Here is a 15,000-nt window from a genome sequence, read left to right as displayed (position 1 = left end):
GAAAACTAGGCTCTTTACCTGTGCAAGGGCGTCCTCTGAAGTTCATCCCTGCTATCCACTGGTGCATTACGGGATATCAGAAGTTCCACTACACCCACGTGACCGTTAGCAGCAGCAAGGTGCAAAGGAGACTGGACATGTAAGTCCCACTGGCTACCCCAGTTCACCTCTTCACTGCCATAACTTAGCAAAAGTTTTGCAACGCCTACGTGACCTTTTTGGCTGGCAAAATGAAGTGGCGTGTTTCCCTCAAAATCCGGTGCGTTGATATAATGAGTGTGGTTATCCACTTCCTCAAATGCTAGGATGAAAAACGAAAAAATATGAAGAGAAATTGTTTGGGTCTACTCAAAGACGGCCTGTGTTTCCACTGGGTAATAACTAGGAAATTTACACGAGCTTAACTCATAACTTGAGAGGAGCTGTAGCAGCCGTGAGCACTGCTTTGAACAAGGACCGGTAGAAGCAAAGGGGTCATGTCTTGTTTCCCGTAAAACGATACATGTTGTGATCAACAAAAGTTAGTAAATGAGTGGGTTATGTAGAGCAAGAGAAACAGGGCATGTCCTAACCAATTATTCACTGAAGTGGAGGAGGAGAAAAATCTTAACTGATGTGGATGTATCTTTTTATCGTGTATTACACAAGAGAAATGTTGCGATTACGGCACGGCAAGCTTTGTCTTTCACGTTTTTCGATTATTTATGAACAGAGAATAAAATGTGGAAACCATATCTTTCAATGGACCAATTGCATGGTGCCAAAGAGAGGGCTGGTTACAAGCCAGGTTGCAATGTCACATGGTTTCCAGGAAAAAAAAAGCACCCTGGGTCACAAATGTAGAAATTGAAAGCTAAGACTGATGTAACATCACAAGTTTCAATTCCAAGCAGTCAAAGCGGGATGCGAGGGAAATTTTAAAGAAAAAATTCTAACTTCTATATACACGTAGACTCTGTAAAACAAAAAACAAAAACAAAAACGAAAAACAAAACAAAAAACAAAACAAACAACAAAACAAAAACAAAAAACAAAGCAAAAACAGAAAGAATTAATACAATACAATACAAAGAAAAATTTTAACTTCTATATACACGTAGACTCTGTAAAACAAAAAACAAAAACAAAAACAAAAAACAAAACAAACAAAAAACAAAAACAAAAACGAAAAACAAAACAAACAAAAAACAAAACAAAAACAAAGCAAACAAAAACAAAACAAACAAAAAAACAAAACAAAAACAGAAATAACAATACAATACAATACATACTTAATTGACCACTTCCCTTTTCAGGGCCTATGAAACACAATCAACAAAATGACAAAACAGAACAAAAACAACAACTGTTAAGAATCCCAACTGGCTGGAGGTAAACCAGTTGGCTATTTACAAGTGCGGCCGAGAAGTTAAACCAGGGACTACCAGGAACAATTTTATCGAGTAGCTAGAATGGGTCTTGAACCCGGGTACTCCTGATCTCAAAGCAAGCGTCCTAACCACTTGGCTGCACTGCTTAAATAAACGAGTCTGTCAATAAAATTTAACAATAGTGATCGCAAAAGAGTGACAACACACACGTTTGTCACCTGTATTTTGAGACCAACATGGTGTTTAAAATGAGACAAAAATCGACTTACATATCTTCGCATGCAATCTACAATAGGCTATTCCCCAGGCCCACAGATAGTGGAAAAAGCGAAACGGGAAAACTGCGCGCAAACGACTTGTGGGAGCTGGAGTCTAAGCAAGGCGGGGAACCTGTAAGCCTTCAGATGATGCATTTCGGTATCTTGTACACTTTTTGTTGTGCTGATTATGCAAACAAACCTTTCCTTAACAGAATCTCCACAATTGCTTTGTTTCCATATAAAGCAGCCAGGTGCAATGGGTTTTTCTCTTCCACTGTCCGAGCAAAAATGTCGGCTTTGTGTTCAATCAATAACTCGCAGAGCGTTTCACTACCACTGACACACGCAAAGTGAAACGGAGTCATCCCACTATGATCTCGACAGTTAACGGACGATGACGCATTCCGTATAAGCAGCTTCAAGGTATCAACACAGCCTCGACGCGCTGCATAGTGCAAAGGTGTGGCACCGTCCGAGTTTTTTATACTGGGGTCAGCGTCGTATTCCATAAGAGTTTTTACTGCCTCAAAACTGTTGTACCTGCAGAAGGGGATTAGTAAAGAGAAAATAAAACTTTGATTTTTTTTGAAGTCTAGTGTTGTTAGAGCCAAAGCAAGAAAATCTAATGGAGTCAGTCGCAAAAAAGACCCGACTACCAAATGAGACAGTCATAGAAGCAAAGCGAATACGTGAAGCCAGGGCACATGGTTTTTACTTTGGGGCTTGGACTTTGATTGGTCTAAAATGTCACCAAAACGTTTCCTGAAAATCGCTAAGCGCAACCCGACTTACCATAATTAAAAAAAAAGACACTCGGAGAAGAAAATTATTGATAGAAATATGTCGTCGTGAATAGCACATCGCTTCTAATTAGAACTTTCATTAGACGGAATTTGGACTCAGGTGTCTACTGAACTTTAAACTTTAAAGAAAACTAGCAAATGGCTTCTACTTGTCATTTGTTTTAGGGGGATCGGGATGAATACACAACAGTTTTTGACAAGATATTTTTCCTAACCTGGCAAATTCCTTTCATTCACGTGATCTTATGAGCAGTGAAATTGTTTTCCTAAGAATTGCTCGTCTTAGCTGAAAATTTCAACCCGATAAATTTGTTTCTACCAGACTTTTCCTCTCACTTAATACGTTATTATTGCTATTATTATCATCATCATCATCATCATCATCATCATCGTTGTTGTTATTGTTGTTATTTTTATGGGTAGTATACAACATTTGGATGCCAGATATGATTTTAACCATGAGCTAGGCGGTGCAACCGTAGCTAGCCGTGTCTGTGGATACCATAAAACTAAATATAACTAATAAAATAATGCTCATTCAATAGCTTTTAAAGAATCGTGAATAATTCTGTTCGCTGTATCTGCGTTGTTATTTGCAACTCTCTAGCATAAAACTTTGAAAGATCTTGCAACGTTCACATTACTGCACAAGACAGATTTCAATCTGCATTCGTCTCAGCACCTCCCTACTGCGTCCTTCTAGTAGCTTCTTCGTTAAACCTCTGAGTCTCTTCGAATACCCGCCCAGACGTCCATTGCTGTTAACTTGGCCCGTCAAAACTGGTAGCCCGGATGTTGCTTCTTGAGTTTCGAGCGTTAGGGGGCATACATGTGCCTTTTCTCTTCTTCATTCTGCTACCGATTTTCGACCCAAGGACAACTCATCTCCAGCATAGTGATCGTCTTGTTCCCCTTATGATTCTCGAGTCTACTCTATTGGCACGAACCTCTGGGTTGGTTGTTTGTTATTTATTTATTTATTTATTTATTTATTTGTTTGTTTGAGCAGGTTGAAATTTTGGCAGCTGTTCAGCTGATGTGGACCTGCTATACCCACCCACCCACCCATATATTCACAGAGAACAGCCACATCTAGATGTGGTAGGCGTACACTGGTACATCCCAATATGCAAGTGCCTGACCACTTTCGTAAGGTTTCTTTGGCTAATTGTGGGGGAGAGTGCCAAGGTGGGATCGTTTCAGTCAATTGCTTGCCTTTTAGGAGCTCGAAGAAAAGGATCTATAGCACTGCATTTTGCCTCTCAAGGTGTTTAGTTTGTGTGAGCTCACTGCAACCAGAAAGCACTGATCCCTGGGCCTTATCACAAAGCCTGCATGTCTCATCTGGGTTCTTCTTCTTCTTCTTCTTCTTCTTCTTCTTCTTCTTCTTCTTCTTCTTCTTCTTATTATTATTATTATTATAGTAGTAGTAGTAGTAGTAGTAGTAGTAGTAGTAGTAGTAGTAGTAGTAGTAGTAGTAGTAGTAGTAGTAGTAGTAGTAGTAGTAGTAGTAGTAGTGGTAGTAGTAGTAGTAGTGGTAGTAGTGGTAGTAGTAGTAGTAGTGGTAGTAGTGGTGGTAGTAGTAGTAGTAGTAGTAGTAGTAGTAGTAGTAGTAGTAGTAGTAGTAGTAGTAGTAGTAGTAGTAGTAGTAGTAGTAGTAGTAGTAGTAGTAGTAGTAGTAGTAGTAGTATATAATGAAAGCAAAATAACTTCTTTTAAGAACAACTCGAGTTAAATTTCCGATGGGTAAAATTTCCGACACCAACATTACCTCTGTAACTCTTCAGTTCATTTTCACGCCATAGGCTACTTTGGAAATACCATAATACTGTTTGCTTGTCCCCCCAAAGCATAAGTATTGTTTTTGTTTTCTCCTGGGACCATTACAATTCCCAAGAGAAACTGGAAAGAATGGTTATGGAAAAATTTGGAGGACAAACAAAGAGTATTATTGTATTTTTCGAAGTGGCCATTAATATTACTGCACCGCCATCATCGGCGACAATAGATCTCTCATTAGCCTCTTTTGTTCATCTACCACATTTAAGAATTGCAGCAATTGTATACTGTGTCTCTAAGGATTGCTTACAAAGCATCTTTTGGTTAGAAACGTTTCTTACAGTGGTCTAATTGTTAAATATGCTGGCCATCCAAAATGATAATGTATTTGGTCGCTAGCTGTTGGGGACAGCTATTCTTAGAGTTATTTTCATAGAGTTATGTCGTAGAGTTAGAGTTAAGTTTCCAAAATCCTGAATTCAAGATTTTGGACAACCAAAATCCTGAATTCAAGATTTTGGACAACCAAAATCCTGAATTCAAGATTTTGGACTTCCAAAATCTTGAATTCAGGATTTTGGCATTCAGGATTTTGGCAGTCCAAAATCTCGAATTCAGGATTTTGGAAGTCGTTAACTCTAACTCTAAGTCATAACTCTACTGAAATAACTCTATTGATAGTTAACCTCCTAGCTGTTTAACTCTTTTCTGTAACTGTGCAACTTTTCTACAATCTGTCTATTGTGTAATTGCAATGTGTATCATAGGTTTTTGTTTATCTTAATGCCGTGTCTTGTAACTAGTACTCTCATGCATGTCTTCACGATACACGCTTGGATTAACATTGCTGTAGGAGGTTTTCACGTAACGTCATCGTCGCCATGTTGGTGGACGAAAACAAAAGATCTCTCATTAGCTTCTTTTGTTCTTCCACCAGAAGTCCTACATTTCTCTATTTGTATTGATGTCTCTAGAGGTTGGTTGAAAACGTTCTATATGCATGTAGTGTAAATTGTAAGAATTAAAAGAAAAAACTCAGTTGAAACTTGTACTTGAACTTGAAAGCCATACAGCGGAACTACGGATGTGAAACTATTTTCTCAGCGAAAGATGTAATTATCACTGCAGGCGTCAAACGCTCCCAAACACCCGCGCAAATTGCTAAGTTGTTTTTCAGTACGGCTAAAAAGAACATCATTTTTAAAAGAGCGAGATGGAGTGTATCAGAACATACACAAATGCAAATGATTTGGACCTTAATTAATCGCAATAACTTACCGAACAGCCACATGAAGTGGAGTGAGCAAGTGCTCTCCCTGACAGTTGATGCTCGCTTCGCAATCCAACAACGTTGAAATCATTTCTATGTCGTTTCTGCTTGAGGCGTGATGTAGTGGAGAAAAACCAGAACCATCAACGGTATTCAAATCTTGCCCCGTTTGCGAACATTGCCTTAGATATGCGAAATTTTTCTCGCGAATAGCCTGCTGAAGTTTCTCCAAATTTCCACTGTTGTACATGGATCCACAAAAGGAAGAGGTCAACTCGATCATCTCGTATGAAAACTCTGGTCGAAAGAGAATTGCTGGGCTTGCAGCATTGGGCGACATCCTTGGCTTTGAACGCAACATTTGGCCATGTTTATGTCCCCCTATGCTTGTACCGTTTTCCGTCTCATAGCATTTTTCCATCGTTAAACAAATTATGAAAAAAAAATGCTGTAATGGACTTTTTATACTTCACTGTTGTTGACGTCACAACAGAAGGAAAAGACATTCCGCGAGAAAAATGCCCTTTTTAACAATTCCACTTTTTGGTTCTTCCTAGCGTGTGCATAACAGCGTGCACATCCATAGCAAGGCGGATTTTCGTTAACGACCCAAATTAAGGTCTGCGTCAATAATTCAAAGGCATGTTTATGAATATGCGCGGGAAAAGGAGATCTTAACAAGTGTTATTAAAATCTGAAAAGAAAGTTAGGGATTACCACTCATTTTTCAAAGACAATTAATCAACAATATTTGCAAAGAGCTCAAAATACAAAGCAATGTATGGCACTCTGTTCTTTAAATTGAGGCTTAATTGTCTCTGAAATATGCATAATTTTTTTCTCCAGTCTTCTTTTTGGATTCCAAGAGAACTTGCTAAATTCTGCTTTCCCTGCATAGATTTAAACCGTGCAAAAATATCCCTGTATTAGTAAGCACCACGCATAGGAAACCCGATTATCTCGAGGTGCGCAGAAGGTACGCGCATGAACAATAGTAGGCACCGTTCGTTAAATGGCTTGTACGATACGTCATGGTCGTCATGATGGATGACTCAAGCAAGAGACCTCCTATCTGCGTCGTTTTCTGGTGTTGTCCTACCTTTCTATACTTTGCCATTGCTGTTTCTTCGCCAAGAGGATGTTGAAAACTACCACTGAGTAGCCAGGACCTCAAGGCCCAGATAAAAAAACAAATATATACATATATATATATATATATATATATATATATATATATATATATATATATCACTTCAATCTAGTTAGTAAAAAAAAAAGAAAACGTTTGCTTGATCATAAGTACTTTTCGGTTATTCCACGATTTTGCGAATTGTACAATGCATGGTGACAAAGTTATTGTAACTCTAACTGCTTTGGCAGGAACATTGTCACTGATGCAGAAAAATAAAGAAAAAAACGAGCAAACTCATCCTGACGTTTGCTTTAAACGCTTGGACACAAGGCTTTCTATTATTGTAGCTTTTATGACATTCCTCTTTACTTCTTTCCTTATAACTTAGTTTTATCTTCGCTACACACCTTGTTTAATGATTAAGAAATGTAATGGGAAGGTCCTTGCATATGTAATGAATTTTATAATCGTCCATGTTTTTTCAGTAACAGGCGTATTCTTCGTGTAATTTTAAGGTTTACAAATTCTTCGAATACTTCTAAGAAGTAATGTTGGGGATCTTTTACAAATCTCTTGAGACCTAGGATTTGTGGACAAACAAATGAGGCTAACGCAATCTTCATGTCACTGTGGCGATGACATAACGTGAGCATAAATCTGCACTAGCCGAAACTCAGGTGTATGAGTATTGAATGGAAAAAAAGAAAGGTTTGCGATATTTTGTAACCATTTTTACTACTTTTCAACAGCAATTTACAGCCATAATTAACTTAGGACAACAATAACTGACACATTGTACCGAACTACGCAATATTGATACACACGCAATGAACAATGATCAATTCTGGGTTCAAAGTAAGAACAAAAGGGAAGTTCAGTAGGTTTCTTATTTGCCTAACTTCTTTTACGTTACTGTTGACATCATTGTTTACATTTTATGACATTAACAATGCGAGTTTGCGTTTTGAGTTTTTCCTAGTCTGTTCCAGCCTCTCAGATAGTGGAGGTGAGGGAACGAGACAACATGATCTCTTCTCTAAATTAACGATTCTCGTTAATTCTTAATTTGCTTTCAATTTACTATTATCGTTAATTTAGGACACTGTGTCCCAGGACTTGCGGTAGCAGAGAAAATAAGGAAATAAAAGAAAAATCATATCCGTGGATTGAATTCGAACCTGGAGCCTCTACTCCATAGGAACCGCTTCTTTCCGCTTCACCACTGAAGATTAATACGTAGCGTTTAGCGTTTTAAGTCTGCCAAAGAATATCGCCGCTAAAAAAATATTAGACCTAGTCTAGATTAATAATTTAAGCCTTTGCTTGGATTTAAAATGTTTAGCTTTGTCGTGAAGTTTGGAAAGCTACCTTGGTAGTGTGTAATATTGTTTGAAATACTGCTCCTGAGCAGCTAGCGGTGCGGTGGTCAAGTGGTTAGGTGACGGGTTGATAATGAACATTCCCAGGTTCGAGTCCTACTTTTATACACTTGGGTTGCCTTTTAAAAAATGTATGACTATTTCCCATAATCCATATCAAGCTTTTAGCCTTCTAAATTAACGATAACAGTAAATTCAGATCAAATTAAGAATTAACGATAATCGTTAATTCAAGGTAGAGAATGGGTTGGAACGAGAACAGGCAAAAGAAATCGAGCGGGGTCTGGCTCGTTCTCGTTCCCTCGCCTCCACTATCTGAGAGCCTGGAACATGCTAAGTTTTTCCAACAGAAGACATCATGCTATTTACAAATTGACTTAAAAGTTAAAAAAGAAAACCTATCAAACTTAGTTATAACCCCTTGACACCTCAAACGCCCTAGGGCGCCCCCAACTGACGAGTAAAATCGTTAAGTCTTACTCGCAGGGCTCAATGGGTAACACTGCAGTCTTTGATAACGAGCCAGTTATTAGCTATGGCCATCAGAAACATAAATTCTTGGGTGGCAAAGACGCCAATGTACCCATATATTCTTTGTAAAATGTCGAATTTTCGAAGCACCATTACTCAGAGATTACTGGGTATAAAAAGTTCAAATTATAGATACATACATAAATATTTGACCGCTCCCCGTAGGGGCTTTTCTGGGCCAATGAAACACAATGCAGAAAACAACAACTGTTATGAATCTCAACTGGCCGGTGGCAAACCAGTCGGCTATTTACAAGTGCAGCTGAGAAATTGAACCACTGACAACCAGGAACAAATTCGAACGAGTGGTCAGAACGGATCTCAATGCATGTTCACGTTCAATGACTGATTACAAAACAATGGCCTTGTGCTAATGAGGCAAAAAAGGTAAACATGCAAGGATTCCTCTATTTCTTTTTGCAGAAAAGGTGTGTAAACGATACATTTGAGGCAGCTATTTGGGATTCACTGTTTTCGGTATCACTAGCCATCATGAAACTCAAAGAACAATTAAAATTATTGTCTGAAAAATCCGTGGATACGTCATGACAAGGTTACCACCCGAGCAAATTCCCTTGTTACCGGTATCCGTGACAATTTTGGATTCATAAATAAGCAAATTCCTGCAAATTTTTGTTTACGACTCTAATTTTGAACGTGTCAAGGAATGATAAAATGCAGACTGACAACTTCGAGTCATACAGACTTTGACCAGGCCTGGGGCCTATGTGGTTGGCCACTTGATTACTCAATTTGTTAACCGGAATACTCTTTAGACTTCCCGGATAAGGACGATAAGCAGGAGGTCCCGTCTCACAACCCTTCAATGTTCTTAATCCTGTGGAAAGTAAAAGAACCCGCACACTTGTCGCAAAGAGTAGGCCATGTAGTTTCCGGTGTTGTGGTCTGTCTTCTGTGGTATATCATGGTTGGGAGGGTAAAGAGGGCGCGCTTAATTTGGAGCCTCGCTCTGTCGTGCGACCCCCACCACAGCCTGTTTCTCTGTTGTGGTGAAAGTGATTAAAATAAATAAATTGTACATGCATAAAAGTGTGTTACAGGACTGACTGAATGGGATACAACAATATCAGGTCTAGCACGGTAAAAATAGAAATTATGCTGTCAAGAGAAAATTATCATGTTCTCTTAATTAATGCTTTGTAATGATGAAAAAGTCTATAGCTAAAGGATGTATCACATTTTCTTCAAGGCCAGTTTCCTTTCTTTATGAGAGGAATGATTACTGATCTTGAAACCAGTCAGTAAGAAACGACTATAACATTTTCAAGTGGCACTTAAAATTAATTGATTTTGGGTCTTGGGAGGAAGCATTGCGTGAGGAGACAAGAGACAGCTGCGAAGGAACGCCTATCACAAGATGGTCACGAGTTGTAACGCAACACTCAAATAATGTATCGAGGAAGCCAGTTGTTCACTGATAGAATCACCTTAAACATGTTTCTTGTTTCGATTGTTGTGCTGTTTTCTGCATTCTTCATGCCGGTAACTGATACCTTAGCTTCGAAACTTCGTCTTAAGGATGGTGCCAATTTACCCGAAACTAACATGAATGTGGTGAGTTTGCATTGTACGTATTCCTGTAACTACAACATTATACCATTGAACCTAATCTATATCGAGAAAATTTCACTGGGTAATCCAAAGTCTTCAAATTGAAGATTCCAGTAGGAGAGCAAAGAATTGTTTTTGTGAGTTTAGGGGGCTGACTTTTGATCGGCACTACTGCATGTTTGACACAATTAATACTCACCACAACCGAAAGACCGGATGTCAATTTAAAATATTTCGGAATTACCTATAATCTTTATAATGCATTGCGCAATGCTGTAAAAGCTCGCTTAGTAATTTTGTAGCTGCCCTGCAAAATACGTATCTATTTTGGATATTCTGGGGAAATTCAGGTCCGTAAACGTTACTAGGTGGCTTTTTTGCCTCGTCCGAAAGTTCCAGCAATCGTGACGGACCTGATCAAGAACGTTACATTACGAAGTAATTTTTTTTTCCCGAAAAAAAAAAAGGGGGCTTTTGCTTAGTTAAAATGATGATACTCAAGCAAACTCTGGCGAATATGATGGAATTTATAAATCTTCAAATATCACAGGGCCAAGTCGCACTAGAGGACAAAACTGTTTACTTATGTCAAAAATCTGTCATCACAATGAAAAACCAAGCTTAAGTGCGACCGGTTTGTCCACCGAAGGACAAAATTTGGTCGCAGACGGACAAACTTCAAAGATGCCGTCGACTATCTCTGGAGCAGGCCAAACTGAAACAAATCTTACAATAGCGAGGGTGTCTTGATTCGGAAATGATTTGACAGGTGATATGTAGCAGAGTCTCTATGCGATAGACTTCGCGGTAAAATTGATAACGTTCTCATTTCGCAACAACATGAATCCAGGCGGGGGCGACCAATATTTTCCGTATGAAAGTGGGCAACAATTTCCTCAATATCCACCAGGATGGATCTATCTGATGCCTAAGCCTTACATATTCAATGATCGAGGAACTCCCAGCCCATCTCCTTCTACCACGAGTTCTGACTCGTTGCAAGAATCCTTTCAGTTCAGCGAAGACGGCTCAATGCCGGGATCATCTTAAACCTTTTTGCGCCGTACATCTTCGTCAGCCGAGAACATTTAGAGATCCCTCGTGTCGCAGTTTGTGGATGGACAGCATGGTGTGATGTTTTATTCACATATTTTGTTCTCAAGTGCGACTGTAGCTTTCCGGACAATTTTTTGTCACTGGCCGATTTCAAGTCAGATTTGTCCTGAACAAATACGAAATTGCCCTCTAGTGACAGACAGTTGACCCTTACTCAGCTCAGTGAAATGCTAGCGTTCTTCAATGTTTTTCTACGCAATCGCCAGACTATTCATTACTTTTCCGAAATATCTAAATATGTTCAGAAAAAATGTCCAAATTCTTAGTGCGTCTCCGAAAGTCTGAGTTCGGATATTCGAAAAGTCCAGATCTTTAGATCAATCCCACCTTCCTTCCAAACAGATATTTCCCGAAACTACTCGTTTGGTGCCCCTGTAATTTGGTCAAATATATATGCTAACATTTTTACCCTGCCTCGCTGAACAAAGGCCTGAATTATTAGGTATTGGTTGTTGTTTCTTTCTTTATAAACAAAAACAACTTCAACAATAAAGCATTAGACACCCAAACACACACTGAGGTAATACTAAGGATCTGAGGCCCTTCACTCGAAAGCTTCTCTATCTTTACACGGGATAGGTTTCAAGTCGGTCAATTTTCACAGTCATTTTGGGAAAGATCTCATGATATACCCACTACAAGTCCTCTAGGTTAAACTCTCATTTTACAGATAAAGTGTAAGTGCCAAACTTATCTTATTGCTATAGCAATATTTAGTTCTAGAAACTGATTTAGAATGGTCATTTTTTTAGAGTGATGGTTGGTGTGTATATCCATGAGATCCTTGCCTATGCTTGTGTCATAGTGTAAACCAGGCCTTATGGATGACTCGGACAGACCCTTACATAGTGAAAGCCAAGTCAACACTGATGAAAGCGGAGGGACTCGGTCACGTAATAAAAATTAGTGAAATTAAAACTAGAATTCAGTGGTGCGGTTGCGTACTTGAGGCCTTCCAAGGGTTCTTGGCGACAAGCGACAACGCTCCAAAATTGCAAAAAATGTAGCGACAATCTTGTTCCCGAACACCGTCAGCCGACAGAACGTGACGGAAAAAAAAGCGACAATTTGCGACAGCGACAATACATTTTTAACTTCGACAAAGCGACATCTTTTCACTTTGTTATTTCGACAGCGACATGACCGACCAGGCCAGCATGACTCTAAATCTTCTCTTCTGTTGGTGTTGCTACATGTATATTTCTTGTGCAACACTTGACGCACTTGTTATGCAGTGAGCGTCTTATGTCTCTTACTTCCTTTTTTGGTACAAAGGTCGACACGTAGTCACGTCAGTCATGATTCTCTGTAACTCGGTGACTTTTATCGCGTCTGTGCGGCTTTTCTGGCGCTTTTTGCTAACGTGGAGTACGTGAAATGGGAAAACATTAAAAAAATCGCACAGCAGTCAAAGCATTCTCAAAAAAAGCAAAAAGAAGGACAAAAAGAGCCACGAGGGTAAAGAAAGGAAAGGTAAGTTGTCTGACACTGTTTACCAGTAATTACTTACTAATAATTACAGAGAGGGTTTTGACGGCCTTCGCTTGCAATTAAAGTGTCCAGCAATGATAGCAATTAATAATTAATAATGCGAAGGCTTAATTGTTGCTTGAATTTTACGTATTTCGATGACCGTATAAACACTTCCGTAGCTCGTTTTCACATCATTCTCGAAAAAACAAAAAAAGGACAAAAAGAGCTGCAAGAGGAAAGAATCGAAAGGAAAGGTAAGTTGTCTGACACTGTTTACCAGTAATCACTGACTAATACTTACAGAGAAGGTTTTGACGGTCTGTCTTGCAGTTAAGGTGGCTCGAAATAGTTTCTCCTTTTTTCAAACGAATAAACATATTCTGTCCTTAGATACAGTTATGGTAATCATATTGCGACGAAATTTGGCCAGTGTATTAAGTGTCCATCATAAATTCCTCACATCATATTTTTCTCCAAAATAACGTTACCATGGCAACGATATAAGGCATTTCTTTGAGCCTTAAAAGCAAGATATATTGTCTTAAAAAAAAAAAAAAAACGGGACGGTGAAATCTTCCCATTCAGTGGTACGAGATAATGTTAGAAATGATCTCTAATATATTTTAAATTCAACAAAATCTGTAGGTCAGTTTTTCAGAAGAATACGTTTTTTTGAAAGGTGTCTCTAATTTTTTTCTTCACCTACAGAATTTTTTTTAAATTTGAAAGACAAACGGTTTAAATTAATCTAAGCTAACATGCAAAAAGTGAAAAAAATTCACCGTCCGGAAGCAGAGATACAAACGAGTAAAAATGCAAAATCAGGAAAAATGAGGGGGTTGCGAGGGGGTTGCAAGATCGGCATTTACGCATGCGTCACTCGCTCATTCGCGTGTAAGCGCGAGAGAAGCTACAAGCCAACACAAACGGATTTAAGTGACCATTAAATTTTGTGTGTACTTGTTTCGTAGTTTTCGTGAATAGATGCCTATTTATATTCTATATGTATATTAGTATTTGTTTATTTCTGGTGAACCATTTTGAATCATGAGCTGACGCGAGCAGCTTGTAGAATTGCGTGTGTGGCTTACGCGGGCGCACTCAGCTCAAAAAAACCCTTTCGAGCCTCTTTCGAGCCTAGGAGCCACACACGCAATTCTAAAAGCTGCTCGCGTCAGCTCATGATTCAAAATGGGTCACAAGAAATAAACAAATACCGCTCACCTTTCTTCTAATTGCTATATATATGGAATATAAGCAGGCATCTCCTGTTCACGAAAACTACGAAAATTGTACACAAACGGTTTAATGGTCACTTAAATCCGTTTGTGCTGGCGTGTAGCTCCAGTCGCGCGTGCACTCGAATGAGCGGGTGACTCATGCGTAAATGCTGATCTTGTAACCCCCTCATTTTTCCTGATTTTGCAACTTTACTCGTTTATATCTCTGCTTCCGGACGGTGAATTTTTTTCATTTTTTGCATGTTTGCTTAGATTAATTTAATACGTCTGTGGGTAAAAGAAAAAAATAATAAAATAAAATAGAGACATATTTCATAAAAACTGATTTTTCTGAAAAACTGACCTACAGATTATGTGGAATTTTAAATATTTTAGAGATTATTTCTAACATTATCTGGGAAAGCTGAATGCGAAGATTTCACCCTCCCGTATTTTCAAAAAAGACAATACATCTTGATTTTAAGGCTCAAAGAAATGTCTTATATCGTTGCCATGGTAACGTTATTTTGGAGGAAAATGTGATGTGAGAAATCTATGATGGGTTCTTAATACCCTGGCCAAATTTCATTTTGATATGATTACCCTAACTGTATCTAAGGACAGAATATGTTTATTTTTTTTAAAAAGAGGAGAAACTATTCAAGCCTCCTTAAGCAGGCTAGCAATGATATCAATTAATCATTAATATTCCGAGGGCTTAACCGTATAAACACTTCCGTAGCTCCGCTTATAGCCCCTCTCCACCCCCAACACCTCTCCCCCCCCCCCCCCCCCCCAAGTTATAAGCCCAGCCCAAACTATTTGCGAATTGTGTAAGCCAGGGTTTACAGCCCAGAATTTTACAAAATTTCTGATCAATTCTGGCGGGCGGGCCTTAAAAGCTGAGGAATAAAGCGTGATGTGCAATGACTGTAACCAGTCTGCAAATTCTGCCACAGTAATAACTTCCAAACTGTCGTCAGCCATTTTATTTTCGTGGGGGTTCAGAGACCGCGAAGAGAATGAGCGCCAAAGGTCGCAGCAGCAACTGTTCTACAAACTAATTATTTTAGTTAGCAAATCTTGGAAGTGACG

At 38.9% G+C, this 15,000-nt stretch overlaps 2 protein-coding genes across 2 annotated transcripts in view; one reads left to right on the top strand and one right to left on the bottom strand.

Moving 5' to 3' along the window:
- The window catches only part of LOC138044588 (transient receptor potential cation channel subfamily A member 1-like), a 20,299-nt gene extending 14,505 nt beyond the window's left edge, over nucleotides 1-5,794 (bottom strand). Inside the window, exons 1-3 of the mRNA XM_068891063.1 lie at nucleotides 5,491-5,794; nucleotides 1,830-2,170; nucleotides 19-301 (exon numbers count right to left, since the gene is read on the bottom strand). Of these exons, the coding sequence (XP_068747164.1) occupies nucleotides 19-301; nucleotides 1,830-2,170; nucleotides 5,491-5,765 (899 nt within the window). The 5' untranslated portion in view covers nucleotides 5,766-5,794. The remainder of the gene's footprint in view (nucleotides 1-18; nucleotides 302-1,829; nucleotides 2,171-5,490) is intronic.
- A 4,102-nt stretch (nucleotides 5,795-9,896) lies between these two features.
- Nucleotides 9,897-15,000, top strand: part of LOC138045879 (gastric triacylglycerol lipase-like) — an 11,479-nt gene continuing 6,375 nt past the window's right edge. The window contains exon 1 of the mRNA XM_068892509.1: nucleotides 9,897-10,099. Coding sequence (XP_068748610.1) covers nucleotides 9,935-10,099 — 165 coding nt within the window. The 5' untranslated portion in view covers nucleotides 9,897-9,934. The remainder of the gene's footprint in view (nucleotides 10,100-15,000) is intronic.

This window comes from Montipora capricornis, chromosome 4, assembly GCF_036669925.1.
Source record: "Montipora capricornis isolate CH-2021 chromosome 4, ASM3666992v2, whole genome shotgun sequence".
In the NCBI taxonomy this organism is placed as follows: Eukaryota; Metazoa; Cnidaria; class Anthozoa; order Scleractinia; family Acroporidae; genus Montipora; species Montipora capricornis.
Note: the sequence above shows the minus strand (reverse complement) of the source record. Positions and strands in the feature narration are given on the sequence as shown.